The sequence below is a fragment of the Antechinus flavipes genome, chromosome 2 (assembly GCF_016432865.1).
Source record: "Antechinus flavipes isolate AdamAnt ecotype Samford, QLD, Australia chromosome 2, AdamAnt_v2, whole genome shotgun sequence".
NCBI classification, from domain to species: Eukaryota; Metazoa; Chordata; class Mammalia; order Dasyuromorphia; family Dasyuridae; genus Antechinus; species Antechinus flavipes.
In genome coordinates this window covers 247,531,681-247,554,418 of record NC_067399.1, presented here as the reverse complement: position 1 = coordinate 247,554,418, position 22,738 = coordinate 247,531,681, and the positions used below count along the sequence as shown (strand labels likewise).

Here is a 22,738-nt window from a genome sequence, read left to right as displayed (position 1 = left end):
GGGGGAAGGAGGGAAAAATTGGAACAAAAGGTTTGGCAATTGTCAATGCTGTAAAATTAGCCATACATATAACTTGTAAATAAAAAAGCTATAATAATAAAAAAAAATCAGAATTTCTTTTGCAACTCGGAATATAGTCAATCTGCCTAGACAATAAGATGTGTTGTCTTTTGGGTATTTACAAGAATCTGTTGCAGTTCTATTCTTAATGGTTCAGAATGCAACTCCTCTCTATACTTTATCATCCTGTATTGTTCTTCCCACAAAGTTCCGTAAGTCTTCCCAAAAATCCTTTGTAAATCTGCCCCACATTTCAGAAATTTTCCTTTTTTGGTATCTCAGGGGTACTCCTGTAATAATGGCCAATATTTGTTTATGTTTTAGCTTTTTATTTAAATAATCACAATATCCCTTTGAGGTATGTTCTATCATCCTCAGAAAACTAAGACCAAGAGAAGTTAAATTACTTGTCCACGACAATAAAACAGTAAATATCAAACAATGGCTTTAATTGGTTCAACAAGATACACAGGCCCTATTCATTCTATCGTGATTGTTTAATCCAATAAAAAATGTTCTGCCTAATAAAGGCCATGAGAGTTAAATGAAGTTGTTTCAACCTTACCCTTGGACTATCATTTTCACAACATCAGTCAACAAGCATGTTATTAAATACCTACTATTTACTAGGCACCATGCTAAGTTCTGGGAGTACAAAGGAAAAGCAAGAAATATAACTGTTGACAAGGAGTTTATGGTTGTTGGGGTTTTTTTTAAATACAATTTTATTTTTTTCTCAATTATACATTGAAATAATTTTTTAATACTTGGATTTTTTTTAAGTTTTGGGTTCAAAATTCTATCTCTTTCTTTTCCTCCCCTCCTCTATCTGAGAGATGATAAACAATGCAATATAGGATATCCATGTACAATCATATAAAACATTAAGGAGCTTATAATCTAATGGAAGAATGTCTCCCATGATCTTTTCCATATGTTTTATGGAATAATATAGGAACCATTGTTAGTATAGATAACTAGCTTAAGTTTAATGAATTTTTCATAGTCCAGTTGGTCATTTTATAATTTGTCTTCATATTTATGAAGAAGTTTCTTCAGAAACAATGAACAAAATTAAATATTAAAAATGCTTTGCTGTATTTTCCCATTATCTTCCAAATCAAATGCTATATCTGTTGCACATGTTTTTCCTTATTTGTACTTACTTTGACTTAAAAAAAAAACCTTGATTTCTTTAGTGTGGGGATTCTTTCCACCAATGCAAATCATACCTCTATAATTTAATAAATGAATGAAATAAAAGAATTTTTAAATGCTTTGTGAGTTGTTACAACCAAAAGAATTCAAGGACTGGTGGCCAATATTCTGATAATGAGCATCTCTGAATCAGGTTGGTCCTCAGATAATAAACACATGACCTATTGCCAGTCCTATATTCGGATCCTTTCCAGCTCAGTAGACCTGCCAAAACTTGCATTCTCCTGGCATAAATTTGAAAACTCAGGGATACTTCCACATCACAATTATAGGAACCCAGCAACCTTTGGCACAGGCTTACTTAAGAAAATGAGTAAAGACTTAAATGATGGAGTCAAAGATGAATAACCCAATTCATAATGTAATAGAAGTCTAGCACATGGGCAGATGGCACATCAGTTTGCTCAGCTAATGCACATTGAGATAGATCCTAGTGAATACCACAGGATAAGCAGGATGAATGGGTCATGCTTGCATCTCAGATATTATTCTATTCTTTCTCCCCTAAACCCACCCTTGTTTCTTTGTTCTGTTCAGTTACCACCCTTTATTTAGTCATTCAAATTCACAACTTTGGTGTCATTTTGACTCTTCACTCTCAGCCTACATATTTAACTGACAGCCAAAGGTGATGCTTCTATCTCCAAGAAAATTATGAGGATCGATTGCAATAAGGGATATAAAATTGTTTTATTTTTAATTTTGAAGCAATATATGAACTATCATCATCATCCTTGTTGTTGTTGTTATTTTTACTACCTCTTAACAGGAAGTCTTGAAAGTCATTTTTATCAACATTTTTCCTTCCACTGCCTTAACCCAGACTCTTCTCTAATAAATTTGCTGTGTCTAGGCATGTTGAGTACAGATGTTGTATTGCTCCAAGGTATGTTTCCTCCATACATAAATGAACCCAAAGACCCTATTCATTAACATTCCTCTTCAGTTTTCTTTCAGCACCAGGAATTTAATGAACATCATCCTGAGATATTTAGACTGTGATACAATTCGGGTTAAAATTCTTGCTCTACCAAATTCTTCTCCTACTCTATCTCATATCTAGAGACCTCCCAGATTTTCTTCATTATATTCAAGGTCAAATCAACACCATATTGAACCTTTTCCTTCATTCTCATCATTTGACTAAGCATGAAAAGATTTTAAAAAGTAGATGTTTGTCGATGTGTTTTGAACTTTTAAAAACCAGTAGATCACAAATTATTGTTAAAATGCAAATATGCCATTTCTTACAGCTTACTCCTGGCCACATATTCTTCATTAAGTGACACTGGCTATGCTGTTCCTAAACATGACACTCCATCCCTTAACTCAGAGAATTTACTTTTGCTAACCCCAAGCTTGGAATATTTTTTCCAAACCTCTCTTAATTTTTGATTCTTCTTAGTAATTATTTCAATTTTCTCATATACAGTTTGATTGTATGTAGTTTTTGCGTGTCTACTATGTTAGGTTATAAGTTTCAGGAAGGAAAGAACTGATTTTTGCTTCTTTTTGTGTCTTCAGCACTTAGCACAATTCCTGACACATAATAGGCACTTAATAAATATTTATATACCCTCTCCCATATTTGGAATTCACTACCTCTTTACCTCCACTTTTAAAAAGCTTCTTTTTCTTTTGAGATACAGTTCAAATATTATCTTTCTGCTAATTCCCACTGCTAGTGCCCTCCTTCCCAAACCAACTTATACTTAGCTACTGTGTGTATATATGTATGTGTGTGTGCTCATATAGATGTATATATATTGTGTATTTATTAACTTTAAATTTTATGTACTTATTATCTCCCCTATTGCTCAAGAATTTTTTTAACACTCTGTCCTTATATCCCCAGTGCCTAATATAATCCCTGGTATTTAGTAAATACTTAATAAATACTTTTTTGATTGTTATTCAAAAACAACTATCATGCTTGTTCAATTAAATTTAACTAACTAGAAGGAAAGAAACTCTAATATCCTAAGAGAATTTCAAAATGTTGATTTATTAATTTAATTTGCTTCTTTCAAATACATGTAACTAGCAATATTTTCAACTGAAAGGTTTGCTTTAATGAATATGTAAGAACCATCTATAGCTAGCATTTTTGTTTACTATGCCAATAGCTGTTGATAACTTATTTTTCAAGTTGTTGTTCTGCTATATAAGTTAAGCATCTTTCATTAGACCTATGTTTTTGCATAGACCAAAGATAAAATATAGCCCAATCTCTAGACTAAATTCTGATTAGTCAGGTCCCTTTAAAATACTCTGAGTTGGGACCCATAAAATATTTTCTTAAAGGGTACTTTTAATTGGGAGTGTGGACTTCACTATTACTAAAGACCTATTTGGTGATTAGTCCTGAAACTCTAGGAGAAAGTTTGGAACTTATTAGATACCCATATTGATGAAATCCTTTTAATGGTTATGCCCTGATAATTCTTCCTCCATTTTCCCCTGTAGTATCTTAGAAGGTAAGACTGACTAACCTTGCAATGAAGTAAAAAATTGGTGAACAAAACAGGTGGGACCACCAGTGATTGATTCTGCTGCCAGTCCCACAGCTGCTTCCCAGCTGCAGGCACCCAAACTCACACTTTTCAGAGAATTTTCCCACCATCTGGATTGTAAATATCACTGCCTAGAGATTTCCCTTTGAGCCAAAACTTTCCATTTCTAACATACCAAATGGAACTCATTTTACCGTGCCTGCTTTCCCAAGATGTTGTAATCTACCTCATCTCATCAATTCTTAGGCTTTATCCATCATCCATTGCTGAATTGACCCAAGAAGAGAGAGGGCACCAGGTAGACTCTGTCCATGGTAATGAAGTCTTGAAAAAAGCTTAGACCCATTCTTGATATTCAGAAAGATTGGCTGTCATTACAGATTTCTCCTTTAGAGGGAAATGAAGCAGTTCATAATTGTGCACAGAAAGTCTTCTCTGTAGGTACAATTTTTCCCAGGCCTTAACTCATTTTTAGCTACATAACAACTCTATCATCATATTATATGAGTAAGGGGAGCAGAAAGAAATTTTACACCCTGAAAAGCAGATCTTGTTGCCTCTCAAAAATTTAATTGTGCCTTTGGTTTCCATAAAAGTTATGAGAATTTACCTGCAAAAACTGACAATATCTGAACTGCTCAAGTTAGTTGGAGATGGGAATTTTTGATTTTATGCCCATTTAATTTGCTAATTCATATCATTCTGACAACTTTTCAGGAACTTTTAAATGAGGTTAATACTTCATAACTTACAGGGTATACAGTCAAATTAAAGAGAAAACACTAATACTGAAGAAAAGAGACTTAGCAAACTGTTCATTAATAACTGTCTTGATTTCTTTTTCAACAAGGCAATTTGGGTTAAGTGAATTGTCCAGAGTCACAGCTAGGAAGTGTTAAGTGTCTGAGGACACATTTGAACTCAGATCCTCTTATCTCTGGGACCAGTGCTCTATCCGCTGCATCATCCAGCTGCCCTGTGATTTCAACATGGGGGAAATTCCTCCCATGTGCAAATTACAGCCTGGCTTTATTCCTCATGGTACTAACTAATCATGACTCATCTCTTTCTGAGCTGAATTCTAGATTTCTCTATCATGTATGTTCCCAAACTTCTTAATTTTGAAACTCACTATAGCCCTGAGATTTATACTTGGGATGTATCTTTTATCCCTGCAGTTTCTCCCTCTGATTTGATGGCTCTTTCCAGAATGTGTTTTTAAGGAGGACATCCAGATCACATATTTTTTCTTCCTTGTCCAAGTTATGACTTGCGAAATTCATTACTAGGCTTCTATATACAGGGTACCTTCATTCCTCTCCCTATTCTTTTCTTTTGTGTACCATGTTTCCTTATTAGAATATAAGCTTGTTAAAGGCAGAGGTTGTCATTGTTTAGGTTTGTATTTATATTCTCCATGTCTAGCACAGTTTCTGGCATATAGTAAGTGCTTAATAAATTCATATTAGCTAAATATTAGAAGGTTGCCACTAGTTCAAAGCATGAGATGCTCATGGTCATTTGGTTAAAAGTGGTTCTGTCTCTAATACTTGCACTATGCATTCAGTCTCTTAGAGTTATGGGCAAAATATGGTTCAATACAGTCGATTTGATACTCAATTTATTATTAAAATATTAATCTAAAGCAGATCCAACCATTTTGATGAGAAACTTGAAGTTACGTCCAGATTTATTTAACTGTTTATACGACTTTTAGATTTGTTTCTCAAGGAATTAGGGGAAATCAAAAAGAACCTATATGTTCTTAAATGTTTACAGCAGCTCTCTTTGTCATGACAAAGAACTGGAAATTATAGGAGTGCCTATTAATTGGGGAATGGCTATTACAAATTATGGTGTATGTTCATGATAAAATGTTACTCTGCTATAAATAATGATTAGCTCAATGATTTTACAAAAGCATGAAGAGACCTCCATGAAATAATGAAGAGCAAAATGAGCAGAATCAAGGGAACATTTTATACAAAAATGGAAGTGGTTGGTGTGGTTGTTGTCCTTTGTTCTCAAAGAGGACCAAAATCACATCACTATGTTAAGAGTCGAGTTACAGTGTGTCCAACTGTGGCTGATCAGACCAATGTGAGCTCAGAATACTATGCCACAGGGTGGACACAAATAATCCTTATGAACATTTGGGGTAACTTCTCTAATTTTGCACATCTTGCATTTCTTTTGGGCTAGCTCAATTCTGCTTTGCTCATAGAGCATAGCACCTTCTTTGAAAAGGGTACACCATATTGGGCAATCCTGTGCTAGTGTCTCCCATGTCATAAAATTGATTCTAAAATTCTTAAGAGATATTTGAGAGTGTTCTTGTATTGCTTTTTTTACCACCTTGTGATTGCTTGCCTTGTGTGAATTCTCCATACAATTATTATTTTTTACATACATTTGACATTCGAACAAAATGGCCAGTCCAATGGAGATCTGCTCTCTGCAATAGAGTTGGAATGCTTGGCAGTTTAGTTAGAGAAAGGATCCCAGTGTCTGGTTTCTTATCCTGCCAGGTGATCTTTAGAATCTTCCTTAAATAATTCAAATGGAAGCAATTAGTTTTCCTGACATGGCACTAGTATACTGTTCAGGTTTCACAGGAATACAACAATGAGCTCAGCACAAAGGCTTTATAGACCTTCGTAGTTGGTAGTCAGTTTTGGTAGAGGTATTAACCTCTCTTCTCCCACACTTTTCTTCAGCCTCACAAATACTGAGCTCTGGCAATATATGTGTCTATATCATTGTCGATATGGACATCCCTGGAAAGTATACTGCCAAGGTGAGAGAATTTATCCACAGCATTCAAAACCTCACCATTTACTGTGATTGATGGTTCCACATATGGATAGTGTAGTGTTGGCTGATGGAGGACCCAAGTTTTCTTGGTATTGTTAGGCCAAAATTAGCACAAGCATCAGATAATTGATTCATATTTTGCTGCATCTAAGCTTGGAGGCTGCATGAGTGCAGTCTCCTGAAAACAAAAAAAAAATCATACACCAACACTCCCTTTATGTTAGTTTTGGTTTGTAGCCTTTTCAAGTTGAAGAATTTACCATCAGTGTGGCAAGCATGTAAACAAGTTCACAATAATAAAAGTATTATTTTAAAAACAACTTCGAAGGACCAAATCATATTAAATATCCAGATTAACCTCAAAGATCCTATGAAGAAATATGCTATTTGAATCCAGAAAGGAATAATGTGTGGTGTAGGAAATGATGAGCAAGTTGATTTAGAAAAGCATGGAAAAACTTTGACTTATGAAGGAAGATATATACCTTCAGAGAAACAGATGACAGGAGAAAATAAGCATAGTATTGTTTTATAAATATATGTATATGAGTATATATGTGTATGTTTAGAGATGCATATTACATATCCATATCTATATATACGCCTATATCTATATCTGTCTCTGCTAATTGTAGTCTTCTTTAGAGTGGTGGTAGAGGAGAGAGAGGTAATAAAGTAAAAAAGTGCAAAGCAGAGAACAAAAGAAAACTAAAAAGAAAGCAAAGAAAAACTAGGCACCTTCAAAAACAATGTATACTATTTATTATATATTTTCTTCAGATGGAAAGGTATTCTTTTATATTAAATCCTCTTTTATTGTCTGCTGTGAACATGGCAACTTTTTTCTTACACATTTTGCATTTAAGTGTAAAATAAAAAATTTACAAAAATAATATTAATCTTAAATAGAAAACTGATTTAATACTGAGGCAACGAAGCAAGCAATTTTACTTTATTGAGTAATAATGATAATAATGACAGTATTTAATAACAACTAAGGGTGCATTTGCATAGTATTTGCTTGACCCAGGATGACAAGTAAGACTGAGAGAAATTATTAGATAGTAAACCTCCTAATGCTGGGGGATAAAGTGAAGCCCAAAGAATTTGTACATTTCTCTCAGCAGATAGAGTAATAGGATGAAGATCTGAAGTGGACTCAAGTTTGGAAAATCAGGGAAGGCCTTTTGAAGGAGGTGGCACTTGGGATAAACCTTCAGAGAAGCGAAAAATTTGCTTCTTTGAAGAGATAGAGATGAGGAGAAAAAGCATTCTAGGCAAAGGAGTCATCTTGTGTAAGGCATAAAAGGGAAAGATCAAATGCCAATTACAAAGTCTTGGTAGAGTTAAAGCTTTGGCACATATTCCCAAGTTGGAAATTTTTTGAGTTTAGGACTGGTGAGAGATGATACCTATTACCTGAAGACTACCTTAACTAAATTCAGGGAGGATCATCACCAAAATGTTGGCCACATGATTAATATTTTGGCTACTGTAACTCACAAAGATTCTATTAATGTTATGGGGTTGCAATAAATGGAGAGAGGACCGACATTAATAAAATCAGCAAAGTATTAAAATATGCAATATATGTTACATCCCTAATTAGACAATAAGCTCTCAGAGAACAGGGAATTTTTCTTTTACTTTTTTCTATATCCTCCTTAGGTTAAGCATTAGGTTTGACATATGCTTTATTAATTAATTAATTGATTGTCAGAAAATTAGAGATTTCATCAAAAATCTTGTTTAATTTCACCTTATCTAGATTCATAGTTTATAAAATAACTTTCTAGATAGAAATTATTTGCCTTTTTCTACCAAATTCTGTGACTAATTGAAAAAATCTAGGAATCCCTGAAGCCTCAAAATTTTTGATTTCAAGTAACACTTTGTATATATATGTGTATACACAAAAGTATGTGCTTTATATTATTTATGTGCATTTCACATCCTGCCCTCACCTTCCACAGACTATAAGCTCCTAAAGGATATAATACAGAGCCAAGCACATTGTTTATGGATCATATTGTTCATGAAATTTTCTTGGCAAAGATACTGGATTAGTTTGCTATTTCCTTCTCCAGTGCAGTAGATGGTAGGTATTTAATAAATGACTATTACATTGAAAATTCAATAGGAACCAGTAGTGCTATAAATTGGAGTGTTATGTATTCTATATTTAATTTTATGGCATATATATGAAAGCATCCGTTTTTAAAGGTTTGCCTAAGAAGTATAGTTGTTGGGTTTTTTATCTTCAATATAAAGGATACTGCTTTTATCCTCATTTGTTTAAAACTGCAATTGTTTCAATCCTATGTATATGTTTTACCTTGAAATATTACACAATTATGAATTATTATCATTCATTATTGTTCCTATGACCTCCTTTTCCCTATACACTATAGTAGGAACAGAACCCACAAGAGGGTTTGTGCCCAAATTCTTATTGTGTTATCCTTCTTCATTTTTAATTTCACATTCATAGTTTGGCTTTAAGATCTCTTTTTAAAATTTGAATATTTAATGCCTAAAAGAGCTAAGTCATAATGTTTTCTATGCCATCATCATTTAACATAGAAATTAGTTCATCCTGAATATTCACAAGACCAAAGATTAAGATCTAAAATGAACCTTAGCAGTTTTCTAACCAAACAGTCCCATCCTTAACAATGTGTAATGCTCAAGAAAGCTAACTTTCTATTCATTATACCATCCAACCTCCCTTAAAGCTTTTAAAATACAATTAGTATTGGATGGTTTTGATCTACCAGCTTCTGACTTATGAGTTTCACATGTTCTTATTGGACTACTCTTACTAGATTTCCAATACTGAAACCTTTAGAGTTCTGTAAAATGAATCAGTACCCTAATATATCAATTTTGTAATACTCTTTATTAAAATGAGGAACATTTTAGCTTAGATAATGATCAAACATTAGAATTAGATTTTCATTTCCTCATCTGGTAAGTTCTCTACTTGATATGAAAAAAGTCCAAGGAGAGAAAATTAAAGAAACCAAATTTCTTTCTGATACACATAGAGACCTTACAAAGAGTCAGAGAATGGTAGGACCAAAATGTACCTTAGAGCTGGAAAGATCTTTAAAAATTAGAATTTCATTGGTTACATAGAATGCCAAAGTCAAGAACTTAGAATGCTGGAGCTAAATAGTAACTTGAAGGTGATGTAGTCCAGTCCCTCAATTTCACAAATGAGGGACTTGAAACACAAAAAAGTGTTGCATGCTTAAGGTCACATAGCAAGCAAATGGCTTTAAAGAAATAAAAACACTATAATTAATGGAAAAATCCCTCCTAAAGTTTACTAATTCTAATAGCTGTGATAGAACTCCCCACTCCACATATGAAAATGAAGAAATATAGAGAAAATAACAATGTAAGTAACATGTTAAATGTAGGAGAGCCCATTCAAAAAAGTAAATACAGATATCCCTTCCACCCTGCACCTTTCCCCATTGCAGTTTTGATATGTTGCATGTTGACCTAAAAAATTAAGTGGGAATTTTTAGAGAGTTTTGTGGAAGCCACTAATGACATACAAAGGCCAGCAGGTGACACAGAGCCTATGATTAAATAATCCAAATTTTATAATAAAGTACTGTAAATACCCCATGAAAGACAAAGGAAAAAAATTCAGACTTCTGTGGTACAAAGCAAGGGCCAAAAAATTTAAGAAATCAGAACTCATAATCTCTGCGATCTAGAAGGGATAACTGTATAGTTAATTACAGTAATTACTAGAAAAAGCTGTGCCTCCTGATATGGTTCTTAAGATATACTATGGGGCTATATATGATGATCTTTGTGGCCTCTTTTAATTGTAATCCTACAATCTATTTGACTATGATCCAGGAAAAAGATGTTTTGCCTGGTTGTAAAGAATGAGATACAGTATCACAAGGAAGAAGTGTCCCCTGCAGAATCCCTTTTCAAACTTAATTCTTAACATGCTTTAGTTGTTTAAGCCCTTTCCTCTGATAGTCACAATCCCGGCTTCTCCACTATCCAAATAATTCCTTAACTTGGTCTGCAGTTGGGTCTTAATCGGAAATGTTTCCTTGCCACTTCCTCTTTGGAGTGAAATATATGAATAGTTACATGTTAACTTATAATGATCAAAATAGCAGGATAATGTTTGGAGAGTTTATTGTGCATTTGACTGCTCCCATTTTCCAAGTGTTGATAATGCTGAGAATTTCTTCCAAAGACAGCATATAGCCAAATGGCACATATGCATTTTAAAAATAATTTGTGATCTACCAGGTTTTTTTATTCAAAACACATTCTTTTAAAATATATATATGTATATACAGTGACTTTAAAAAAACCCACCCAAAGAAATAGTTGCTGTAAATAGTTTTCAAAATAAATAATCTGCTTTTCTAAAATGTACAAAATCTGCTATGAAATCAGAAACTTACCATTTACTTGTGATAAAGATATTTACTTTTACAACTATAATAACTTACATAATATTCATATAGAATATAACATTTTAGTCAAGACCTACCCTCCTTTGCTCAATGCATTAACAATGCTCCATTCTAAACTACTTCAACACTAACTCCAAAGTCAGTACCACATAGTAGGAGTTCAATTTTCTCCACCAAACATCTTCACATAGAGTAAAAGTTACATTTTAAGATGCTTGTAGTGAAAGCAGCTTACAGTGAGGTCCAGAGGGAACAGAACAGACAAAACCACAAGTTACAATTCCAAGTTGTTGGGGGTTTTTTCAATTATATAGTTAAATACGAATTTACATAATTTACAAAGATGGGGCAGGATAGGATAGGGAAGCTCATTTTGAAGTCATCCCCAGAAGATCCTTAAAAAGAAATTAACGTGAACATCATGGGCCAAAACTCTCCCACCCACCCCCTGTAGTCATTTTTCCAAGAACAACTCATGCTGGGAATTTAAATTAATCTTCCAATGGGCTATCTTTATGCTGAGAAAGTTGAAAATGAAAAGGCCAGTTAAATATGAATACGCTACATGTGAGCTTAGCATAGCTGAAAGATTATATATGTTAATTTAATAGTATTAATGTCCCCCAAAATGCAATTTCATCCGTAAGATACATTCTTTTGATGAGCAACACTGTAATTTCCAGATTTCTTTACATTAAGTACTGTGAGCTTCAGAATCAACCACCAGGGTAGATCTGATTTGTGTTTAATGTGGATAACTTATTAAAATGGTTAATTCCATAGGATGCTGGCCTGATATATTTTCAAATACAAGTTATCAGCTGTAATTTTTCTGCATAAATATTTGGCATTTATTATAGTAAGAACATTTCTTTACATTTGTAAATAATTTGCTATCTACTTATTTAGAATGTAAATCTGTATACAGATGCAAGTGAGTGTCTTTCTAACTTGCTGTACTCCAAATGCAACTTCTGCCTGAAATCAGAGTTGTTGAATCCCGTGCCCTTCCAAGCACATCTTGGAGTATTTTATCCATTAGAGAAACTTGTCTGGTTTTATTTTGCTACTCTTTGGATTGGGGCGTGTCATTTTGATGAGGAAACTGGCTAGTTTTCTGAGTGAAACATCCTTTGGCTGAGAAGAATGGAAATATGAATCCTACTTGTCCCAGTGGTTGGAACAGTTGGAGAATAAGGTATCACAGAATGCAAAATTCTTCAGCAACTTTCCCTTCTTTTTGGAATAGCATGAATGCAGGGATACCACATGGTGAAATCTGATGGCTTCTGAAGCATTCATTTGTTTCTCTTATTGCAGATACAGAGTCTTCTTGTTTCTTTTTTTTTATGTCTTCAACTAATCTTAAACACAAGAAAAGAAAGAATAGCATTATTTTAGAAATGTATGTAATTTTTCAATTTAACAATTATTTAGTGTATGTGATGCACAAGTCATGTTACAAGAAATCTTCCCTGATTCCTCTTAACAACTCTACCTCCCCTCCTTTAATTATATCCTATTTGTCCTGAATTTATCTTATTTGTACATAGTTTGCATGTTGTCTCTTTCATTAGAGTGTGAGCTCTTAGAACTCTTTGATAACAGGACTGAATTTTCCTTTCCTTCATATTACCAATGCTTAGTACAGTGTCTGGCACATAGTAAATGTTTAATTTATGTTGACTGAGTGACTGACCATATGAATATTGTTTAAACTTCTCCCTTTTCCAATTCAGTCTCAATTTAGAAACAATACATATTGCCTCCTCTATGAGATTCACACTCACTCAAAAGATCAACAGAGTTAATTATCCACCTAAAAAAAAATCAGATGGGTAAAGAATGCATATTTTCCAAATGATGAAATACAGCTATATGGGCAGACTATTGAGATAGTCCACTAGGATATGTGTCTTGGACAGGCATTTTCTGGTGGATGACAAGCTAAGTCCAAAATTGTTATAGGAAAACAAGAATGAGTTGGATCATTCTTATGAAATGTCATAGTGTTTTCAATTATCCTAAACTTCTCCTTGATAAAAAGCTTATCTTTTACACCAAAATTCTCCTGGCAATGCTATATGGATATATATTATGAATCATAATGATCCAAGAGTCCTCAAAATTGCAAAAAGACTCAAAGGTAAATAAAAAGATATGCTGAATATAAATAGTCTGCAGCATATTACCAAAGAAAACTTACATAAAAGAGGGATCCAAAAAAGAACAATCACGCATAGTTAATCTTATGATCAAAGTCAAAGACAAAAAATCTTAAGGGCTACATTGGAGTCCATGCACTATTCAAAGATGAAATATCAGATAATTCGCTAAAGATAATTTTTGTGAATACATGAATTCTATTGGTCAATAGGCATTTGCTATTGTGCTTATCTTTTATCAGGACTGCTAGAGCTGGGTATAAAAGAAAAAAAAAGATTTGTGAGGGTTTGGGGGGTTTTATTTAAGATTCTACTCTCAAGGAACTCGACATTCTAATTAGAGAGATAACATGTAAATAACTAGTATATAGAAGAAATATAAAATTAAATCAGTAAATCAGTCATCTCAGGGAGGAAAGTACTACAATCTGAGAAGACCAGAATAGACTTCCTGTAGAAGTTTGGATTTGAGCTAAGTGTTAAAATAAGCCAGGGAAACTAAGATGCAAAATTGAGGAGTGAAACCATTCTGGGCAGAGAGATAGGAGAAGGGATATAAAATATGAGGAATGGACCACTATGGCAAGATCACAGAATACATTAGAGCAGGGTAAAGTCTAGAAAGGAACAAGGTTGTAAAGAACTTTAAGTCCTAAAGAAAGGATTTTATATTTGAACCTAAAAGTAACAGGGGGCCACTGGAATTTATTGAGTAGGGGAGTGATATAGGCAGACCTAGACTTTAGATAAATCATTTTGGCACATAAATGGAAGATGAATTAGAGTAGGGAGAAACTTGAAGCAGGAACACCAATTAAAAGGGAACACATATGAGAAATCAGATAAGTATTCAAACTAGGGCAATGACTGTCTATATACCAGAACATCATAGAAGGTGAAGATGTAGGCTAATTGCAATATTTTCTATGGAAAGAGTAACCCCAGAGATGAAATCACAGGTTTCCCTGGAATATTGAAATTCCATAGACATATATATACACACACATATCAATAGGAAAAGTTAATTCAGTTTTAATCAATTCAACAAGTATTTAAGTACCAGCAAAGGGGCAGCTAAATGGTACAGTAAATAGAATGCCAGACACAGAGTGAGGAAGATTGATCTTCCTGAGTTCAAATCTAGCCTCAGATACTTACTAGCTGTATGACCCTGGGCAAATCACTTAACCCTATTTGCCTCAGTTCCCTCATCTGTAAAATGAGCTGGAGAAGAAAAAGGTAAACCATTCCAGTAAACTAAGGAAATCCCAAATGGTGTCACAAAGAGTAGGGCATGACCAAAATGACTGAACGACAATGGTCAAAGCACTGTTATTTGTGCACTGAATACATAAATTAAACAAGATATAGTGCCTTACAGTCAAACCATGGATTTAAAAACAAATGTTAAGGTATAAGTTATAAAATTATTCATATATTAGAGAAATCCAGAGTTGTTTGAAAGATTTGAGAAGGTGGGAATCACATAGCTAAGAGGATCAATGAAGGCTTCCTAGTTGAGGGAGTACATGAATGTCCTGAGGAAGAGGAAGGATGTCAACAAGTGGAAAGCAGGGAAGATACCATTCCTGCTGCAGGGGTTTGTATGTGCAAAACGATGGGGTCTGGACATGACAGAATGAGCCTGAAGAGCAGTGAGCATCCCAATTTGGCTAGAATGAAGGGAAAATATATCAAAAAGTTGGATGCTTTAGCACAGGCTTCTTGCTTTCATTCCCCCATTCTTGAAATGTACGTCCTCCTCACTTTCATTTTGTGTAAACATTAGTTTCCTCCAAGACTTTGCTGGAGCATCACTTCCTAAATGAAGTCTTTTTTTGATCTTCCCTGCAACTAATGCTCTCCTTCCCAAAACTATGTTGTATTCATTTTGCATGTATTCAATATTATGTATTTAAATGTTGACTCCCCCATTAGAAAGTAATCTTTGGAAGACAAGGGCTATTTTACTTTTATCTTAGCATTTATCTTAGAATATCCAGCTTATTCCAGGGTCTAGCATACAGTACGTATTTAATAAATGCCTATTTCAGAAGCTAAGCAGAGGAGTGAGGAAGAATAGAAATAAAATGAGAACAATAGTGAGGAAAATAGAAAGGAAGAAAATAAAAAGTAAGTATGGCTTAGAATGTGAATTGAATGAATTTGCCCATAAAATGGAAAGAGATAGTACATTAAAAAAAATTTCAACTAAACAATGTTGCTTCCATAAAATATAATAATGAGATACACACAAATAACTCTGAACATAGTATATAGTAGTTGTTATATAGATTTTCTTGAAATGGAAATGTATTGCTTTATATTTTGAATCCTCTCATGTTCTGCTGTGCACATAGTAATTTTTTTCATTTTGCTTAAGTTTAAATTTAATTAATTGATTGATTTTTTTAAAAAATAAATATCTATAAAGTGATTGACTAGAACCACATCTTGGTACACCTGGTAGCCAAGTTAGATAATGTAAATAACTGTCAAGGACACAAAGGAAACATAAACAGATTTTCTTATACTTTTTTAAAACAAATTTTAACAAATATTTTCCTGTTGGGAAATTCTACTTTCCATGATACAAAGGTATTTATTTTGTGATAAGGCACACCACAAATTCTAGCAAAGGTTTAAAACTTCCAGCAGACAAAATCACACAGGAGATAGAATTTTCACAGCTGAGTAGGGAAATGAGAAGCAAAGTGCATATCTGAAATTTCAACTTTCTCCATTAAAGCAGCCCCAGCTTTCCCAGATTCCATATTTACATTTAACTAATTAATTAACCCCTTTATTTTATTTAACTCATTTGATTCATCAAAAGTTTCATTCATGAATGAGTAAGAAAGGAATGAACAGATGGTGATCAAAGTGATGGAAGACTACAAAGAATGAATTTTATAACAAATGATTCCCAAATGAGTGGGTGTTCTAACACTGTTTTATTTGTGAGACAATGTGATATAGCAAGAAGACTAGACTGACAATCAAAGAGTAAAGGAAGATTGAAACTCTGGCTCTGCCATTTGTTATCTGTGCAACCTTCAACCATTGGCTTCATTTCCCTCAGCTTCAATTTCCTCCAATGAAAAATGAGGTCACAATCTCTAAGGAAACTTTCACTTATAAATTTATGACCTTATGACAAGGAAAGCCAAACCAAAATTATTTATCTCGATTCCAAGAATCCAACTAGCAAAAAGAAGCCTCTAATCTTTCCTAGATTTGTAATTCTACCTGAGATCAGGCTACATGCATTGACTAAACAGATATTCAAGAACCCCATTCAAATATTGTAACAAATGATACACCTAGTAATTCAACTCACCTCTGTTCGTGCAATATTTGTGCTATCAGGGCCATGTTTCAGGAGACTCTTCCATGTCTTTGTCTTGATGTTTTTCTACTGTCCTCGAATTACTATAAAGAGAAGGCTAATTTCAATAATCAGTCCATATTGCCATACTCAATATTTGCCTTTTAGAAAATGCTTGAGATTTTTAGGAATTCATTAATAACTGATCTTTACTCTAATCATAAAGAACAAATTGGTACATTCTAGAATGTACATATAATCAGATCCCTTTTTATTTTTTGAACATTTAGCCAAGGAGGATTCCAATATTATGCTACTGTGTTTCTGTATGTTGACAATTAGGTCATCTGGGAGAAGAGGGGAAGATTTATAGTCAACTTTGAATTTCCCTAGTCTTACAAAACTTGAAACTGATTTCCACAAGTATTTTTCTTTCATTAATATAAAGTAGTAGAAAATACCCTGACTTTGAAGTCAGAGGACCTGAGTTCTAATCCAGTGTTTAACAGTGTCTGGATATAATAAGTGCTTAATAAATTTTAATTGAGTGACTGATGATGTTATGCTCTGTTAATTAGCTGTGTGATCTTGAGCAAGAATTGACCTCTCTGGACCTCATTATAAATCTTACAGCTTTTCATAAAAGTCAGCTGTTACTCTCAATAAAACAAAATTATCTCAGGGGACTAGATCATCTCAGGGGAACCCTCTAGCTCTGATATTCTGTATTCCCATTTTCATGTTTGCTTACAGGAATTACTTTTAAGTAATTACATATTCAGTTGACAATGTTCCAATTAATTTTATTTTTATCTATCAAGGAAGTTCTCATAATTGCTCTTTTAAAGTGGTCTTTTTGTTGGGACACAGCCAATGCCAACTCTTTCTTGGACTTTTTTTTCAGAAGTTCATTCAAGATTAAAAACAAGACCAGTGTGAGTAATATAGACAAGTGAAGTGTTCTCAAGAAGTCTATGAGACTAGGCCTAAGTTACGTGATCCCTATTCCCAAAGGTCTGTAGAGCCAAAAGATCAGGTCTTGGGCCCAGATTGCAGGAAGTCACATGATCTCTAGGCTTAGAGGTCTAAGATCCTAATTCAATGATAAGAAGTGATGTGACCCATAGGAAGCAGACAACATGGGGGACCATTGATCAATGGTGGTTACTTTTTTTAGTCTATCCACTGAAAAGACTTGGGTCTTTTGCTTTTTAACCAGCTTTCCTGCTTCTAGCTTGTCAGGTCAGGCACATGTTGGGAGCTGAGATGCTTCCCAGGTGTGTTGGGTCTCTCTCTGAAGGGACTAAATAAATGCTTTCTCTTTGTACCTGAAGATGTCTCTGATTAGTTAATTTGGGGAAGGGGATCTAGCACCCATCCCACACAAGTGAAACATGAGGAACACTTAGTAGTCTTCTCAGCCTTCAACCAGCTACCTGGTCCATTAAATTTTCATGTAATAATCTGTAATATTCTCTCTAAAAATGTAATGTTCTCTTGTTGGGGTTTCCTTGAGCTCCTGGAGGCAACCTTCCTTTCAGTTCAGTAATCACCACAAGTGCAGCAGGGATTAAAGTCCAAATTCTTTATTGTCTCTTTCCAAGTCTTGTCTCCTTTCTTGGGGTCCTTTCTTAGAGGCCTATCTCTCTCCTTGGTTCAGAGAGCTTAAGCTCCTGCCACCTTCTCTGGCTTCTGAATCTCCCTGACTGTCAATCTTGGCTAAGGCTCCTTGCTTATATGCCCCACACTGAGTATACACCAATCATTATATCACTAGGAAACCATTATTTGTTGTATGATTAAATCAATGCTAAACTAGATTTAACCATTGTCTCCTCAATTCCACTTAGTATTTCAAGTTCTGGCCCATAACGTCGCCTTGTAGGATTAAATCAATCATACTGAACCACACTAAATTAGATAACTATTGTCTCTACTGATTCCACTGACTTAGTACCTTGTAAGAATCCTTTGTTTCAAGTTTAGAATTCTGGCCCATAAATAATCAATTGATCATGTAATAAATCTTCTTTAATACCTTTTCCATTGACAAAATCTTATCCTTTTCTGATAAGAAAACATAAACAAAATCACACAAAAAAGTCCAGTAAGTTGCCATACAGACTGGTAGAGAAAGCATCCAGGTTGATGAAATCACAGACCTATCAGAGAACTACATTACTTATGTTCTATAACAAGCAACTAGGTAGTACTGTAGCTAGAGTGGCAGGCCTGGAGTCAGGAAGCTTGAAGTTCAAATACAGCTTCAAGTACTTACTAATTATGTGACTCTGGGCAAGTCCTTAACTTCTATTTCCCCCATTACCACAATTACCACAAGAAAACCCCTGCCAGAATGTACTCCATAGTTTCCTCCTCTGTAAAAGGGAGGGGAGGGAAGGAGTAAAGATATCATCTACCTCTCAGGCTACTTCTAAAAATCCAATGAGATGTGCAAAGTGCTTAGCATAGTGCTTGGCAGTGAGGTGTTCTATAAATGTTAGCTATTATTATAGTGCCACATAGTATCTTATTAATATATGCTACTACGAATCACTTTTCATGGAATGATTAAAACTTCCCAGAGAGTTATTTACCTTCTGTTGTCCTCAGTTCTGGTGCAAAAATGAATGCAGGCATCATCATTTTGTTCTGTGCAAAAACATCGGTTCGGTGGCCCTTTAAATGGTGGTGAGCTCCTGCTTATAGGATCTGCAGCTCTCTTGCCCCGGAAGCTGCCTCTGTAATTGGAAAGCCCATAAGGCACAGTGCGTCTGTAAAGAATTGGAAGACAAATAGAACATATGTTTTCCCATCACTATGTATATTCATGTCTCGATATACATGAGTGCTATGTCAAGAAAAGAAAGAAAGAAAAGAGACGTTGTGTGATGTATATTTCAGTGAGGAGTGACAACTACCACAAGAGAACTACTGCCAAATTTACCCAATAACAAACCAGTGCTGGGGATGAGCTACCAGGAAAATTCACATCACACAATAACACTTTCTGATAACAAAGAGCTCTATATTCATTGTCTCATTTGAGCCCTACGAAAAAGGTGCTATAAAGATTATTACCTTCCAGTTTGTGGGGGTTTGTTGTTTTCAGGTAAGGAAACAGAGGTTCCAAAAAGAAAATGGCATGTCTAAGATCAAACAGCTAGTGTATGGTGGTTTGGGGTTTTGATGCTTACCTCTGCAACTGAAAAACTGTGATTTTGACCAAGTCTACTTGTTCTCTCTGAATTTCAGTTCTGCCTCTGGAAAATGAGGAGGCTTAGAAATCAACTAGTCCTAGTTTAAGTTATTCATGAGTCCATTGTGTGTCTCTCTTCCCCATCAGAATATAAATTCCTTGAAAGCAGGGTCTATCATTGTTGTTTTTGTATCTTGTACACATTAAGTGTCTGATAAATATTGGTTGAATTGAACTGCATGAATAACCAGCTGTTTATCAAGTGTAGACATAGTTATGTCTCACAATGATTGGAGCTCTATGAAAAGGTTGAAGCATCTTTTCTTAGGATGTGTTTAGAAAATGTGGGAGAAATTGGATGCAAGGGGCTCCTTTTAAAAAGCTTGATCCAGAATAATGTGTACTCTGTGCAATTCTGACTGAACACTACTGGGTAGGAACTTGGACGTTCACTCTCCTTGTCTTCTATACTCTTTGCCTAATGGCATGGCTTCCTGTGCCTGGAACTAGGGAGGAATAAGTGCTTCAGCATGCAAAAGGTCTCAACATTCTCACACCATCTATATCAGGAAACTTTTCTGTTTACATTTCTAATTATTTCAAGCCAGAGTTAAGACAACTATGAGAAAACCTAAATGTGATTCTAATAAGTCTTTTTTCCTTTCCCACCTCTACCCTCAACATCTCAAGTCAATTTTTTCTACAGATTTCTATTGCTTCCCTCTGTAAATTTTGCCTAGGGCTTATTCCTCCTCTTCCCCCCAGCCCCCACCCTGACGGGCTGCTGGAAACAGGAGGAGTAATTACCAGTAACTGGAGCTTGCTGTCCAGAGGTTAATATTCCTGACTTAGTTCAGAGGGAGGGAGAAAGGGGCAGCCCAAAATGTGTCAGAAGGACATTTCAATTGACAGGTCTTCTAATCCCAGAAAGGTCCCTACCACCTTCAACACCTGTGTAGTAGCCAAACTAAAGAGGCAAAATTCCTTTTTTAAAATAGTATTTTATGTTATTTTGGTCCTTCAAGGATGAAGGACAACAACCAATCAATTTTTCCAAATACATGCAAAGATAATTTTCAACATTCACCTATGCAAACCTTGTGTTCCAAATTTTTCTTCCCCTTTCCCTTCTTCTCCCTCCCCAAGACAGCAAGCAATTTGATATAGGTTAAACATGTACAATTCTTCTAAACTTATTTCTATTTTCATCATGCTGTGTAAGAAGAATCAGATCAAAAGGGAAAAAAAACACGAGAAAGTAAAGAAAAACAAGCAAACAAACAAAAACAAAACAAAACAAAAAGGTGAGACTACTATGCTTTGATCCACATTTAGTCTCCATAGTTCTTTCTCTGGCTATAGATGGCACTTTCCATCACAGGTCTAATGGAATTGCCTTGAATCATGAGATAAAATTCCTTACAAACTCTAGAAGCTGGCAGACATCTGTGGTATTTTCCATATGAGAGAATTTTTTTCCATTCTAAGGGGTTTACCCTTTGTGAGTTACTGTTCAAGCTAAAAAGGATCTTAAAAAAAACTCACCAATTGCAATTATTCAAAGAGAAAACAAAAAAGAATTTAGCATTCAGACCAACCCATCTCACACTAGAATTACTCATCAGATCTTACTTTATCTTTACTTTTGAGGTTATTGACTAGTGGGTGAGGATGCATTGTTCAAAGAGGAAACTGGTCTCAAGAAAAGATTTGTCACATAAAACTCTGACCTACTTACTGATCCAGCTGATGATACATGTTGGTACATAGATGCTAGTGTTATGAAATGTAATAAGACAGTGAATAAGACAGTTGCTAGCTATTATAGTCTATGCCCAAACCACAAGAGGTTTACACAAGAGAAAAGACTGCCAAATTGTTCGGTGGAGAAATGTTTAAATCATATGCTGCTTAATTGAAGTTAGCTTTGAAAGGATGTGACTCGATTTTGTGACAAATTGCTAATAATTTAGAGGGCTGAACAGTCAGAAATGGCTCTTCCAAAAATATCTTGCTTTTCTTTACCAGGGATTCCCATTCCCGATGTTGTGACACTCCAGGGTATCTCAGATTATCTCAAGGGATTTCATGAAATTCTTCAAATGTTCTTACAGTGATACGAAATAGGGGACTAGGATTAGTTCCTACGATTTCATTGCTACAAGAAACTTCCAGATGAAGAACTTCCTTTACCAATGTAGTTTGACACTTTCTCTACAACTTGCAAAGGCTTAGAAACTATTTAGGATCCTGAGGCATTGCCTAGCCTGGAGTCACACAACCAATATGTGTCAGACACACAACTTAAATGCTGGCCTTCCTGGCATTTAGATTGGCTCAGTACCTGTATTAAACACTAGACTCTACCTCTTAAAATTAAGTCAGGTGTGGTGAGAAATATATCTGTGATTCCTGCTAATAGGAAAGATTGAAACTGGTGGATTATTTGAGTTTCAGACTTCTGAGCAATAGTAAAGCTAAAGCTGATATTCACACTAAATCTGGTACCAATATAGTGAGCTCCTAGGGGATCTGAAGTCCACCAGACTGAGGAGAGGCCAACCCCACCCCACCCCCAAGTTGGAAAAACAGATCAGGTTAAAGCTCCATTTTAATCAGGACTGGGAACAATCCATGAGTGAGCACCAAACTTCCAGCTCTGTGAAATAGGAAAACCCAGTATTAAAAAAAAAAAAAAGCAAAGATTAAACTGAATTCATAGAATCTAAGAATCTCAGAGTTGGGAAGGACCTATACCATATTCCTCCACTTTGATTTTATAGCAATAGCTTACTTTTGTGTTGTATTTCAAGATTTACAAAGTATTTTTTCTCATAGCTTTGTGAGGTAGAACATGCAAGTTTTAACACCCCTGGTTTACAGACCAGAAAACTGAGATACAAAGAAATGACATAATTTATTTCCCAAAGAAGTAAGGCAAAAACCTCAGGCAAAGCTTTATAGGAGGAAGCAAAGAGCCA

The 22,738-nt window shown here is 34.8% G+C and overlaps 1 protein-coding gene across 3 annotated transcripts in view; it reads right to left on the bottom strand.

The window, feature by feature from the left end:
* Positions 1–7,536: 7,536 nt before the first annotated feature.
* The window catches only part of EDN3 (endothelin 3), a 41,908-nt gene continuing 26,706 nt past the window's right edge, over positions 7,537–22,738 (bottom strand). The window contains exons 3-5 of one of the 3 annotated variants that reach the window (XM_051976672.1): positions 19,156–19,299; positions 16,571–16,662; positions 7,537–12,429 (exon numbers count right to left, since the gene is read on the bottom strand). In XM_051976672.1, coding sequence (XP_051832632.1) covers positions 16,596–16,662; positions 19,156–19,299 — 211 coding nt within the window. In that variant the 3' untranslated portion in view covers positions 7,537–12,429; positions 16,571–16,595. Of the gene's footprint in view, positions 12,430–16,570; positions 16,663–19,155; positions 19,333–22,738 lie in introns of all 3 variants that reach the window. The other 2 variants (XM_051976671.1, XM_051976670.1) reach the window with 2 other exon arrangements.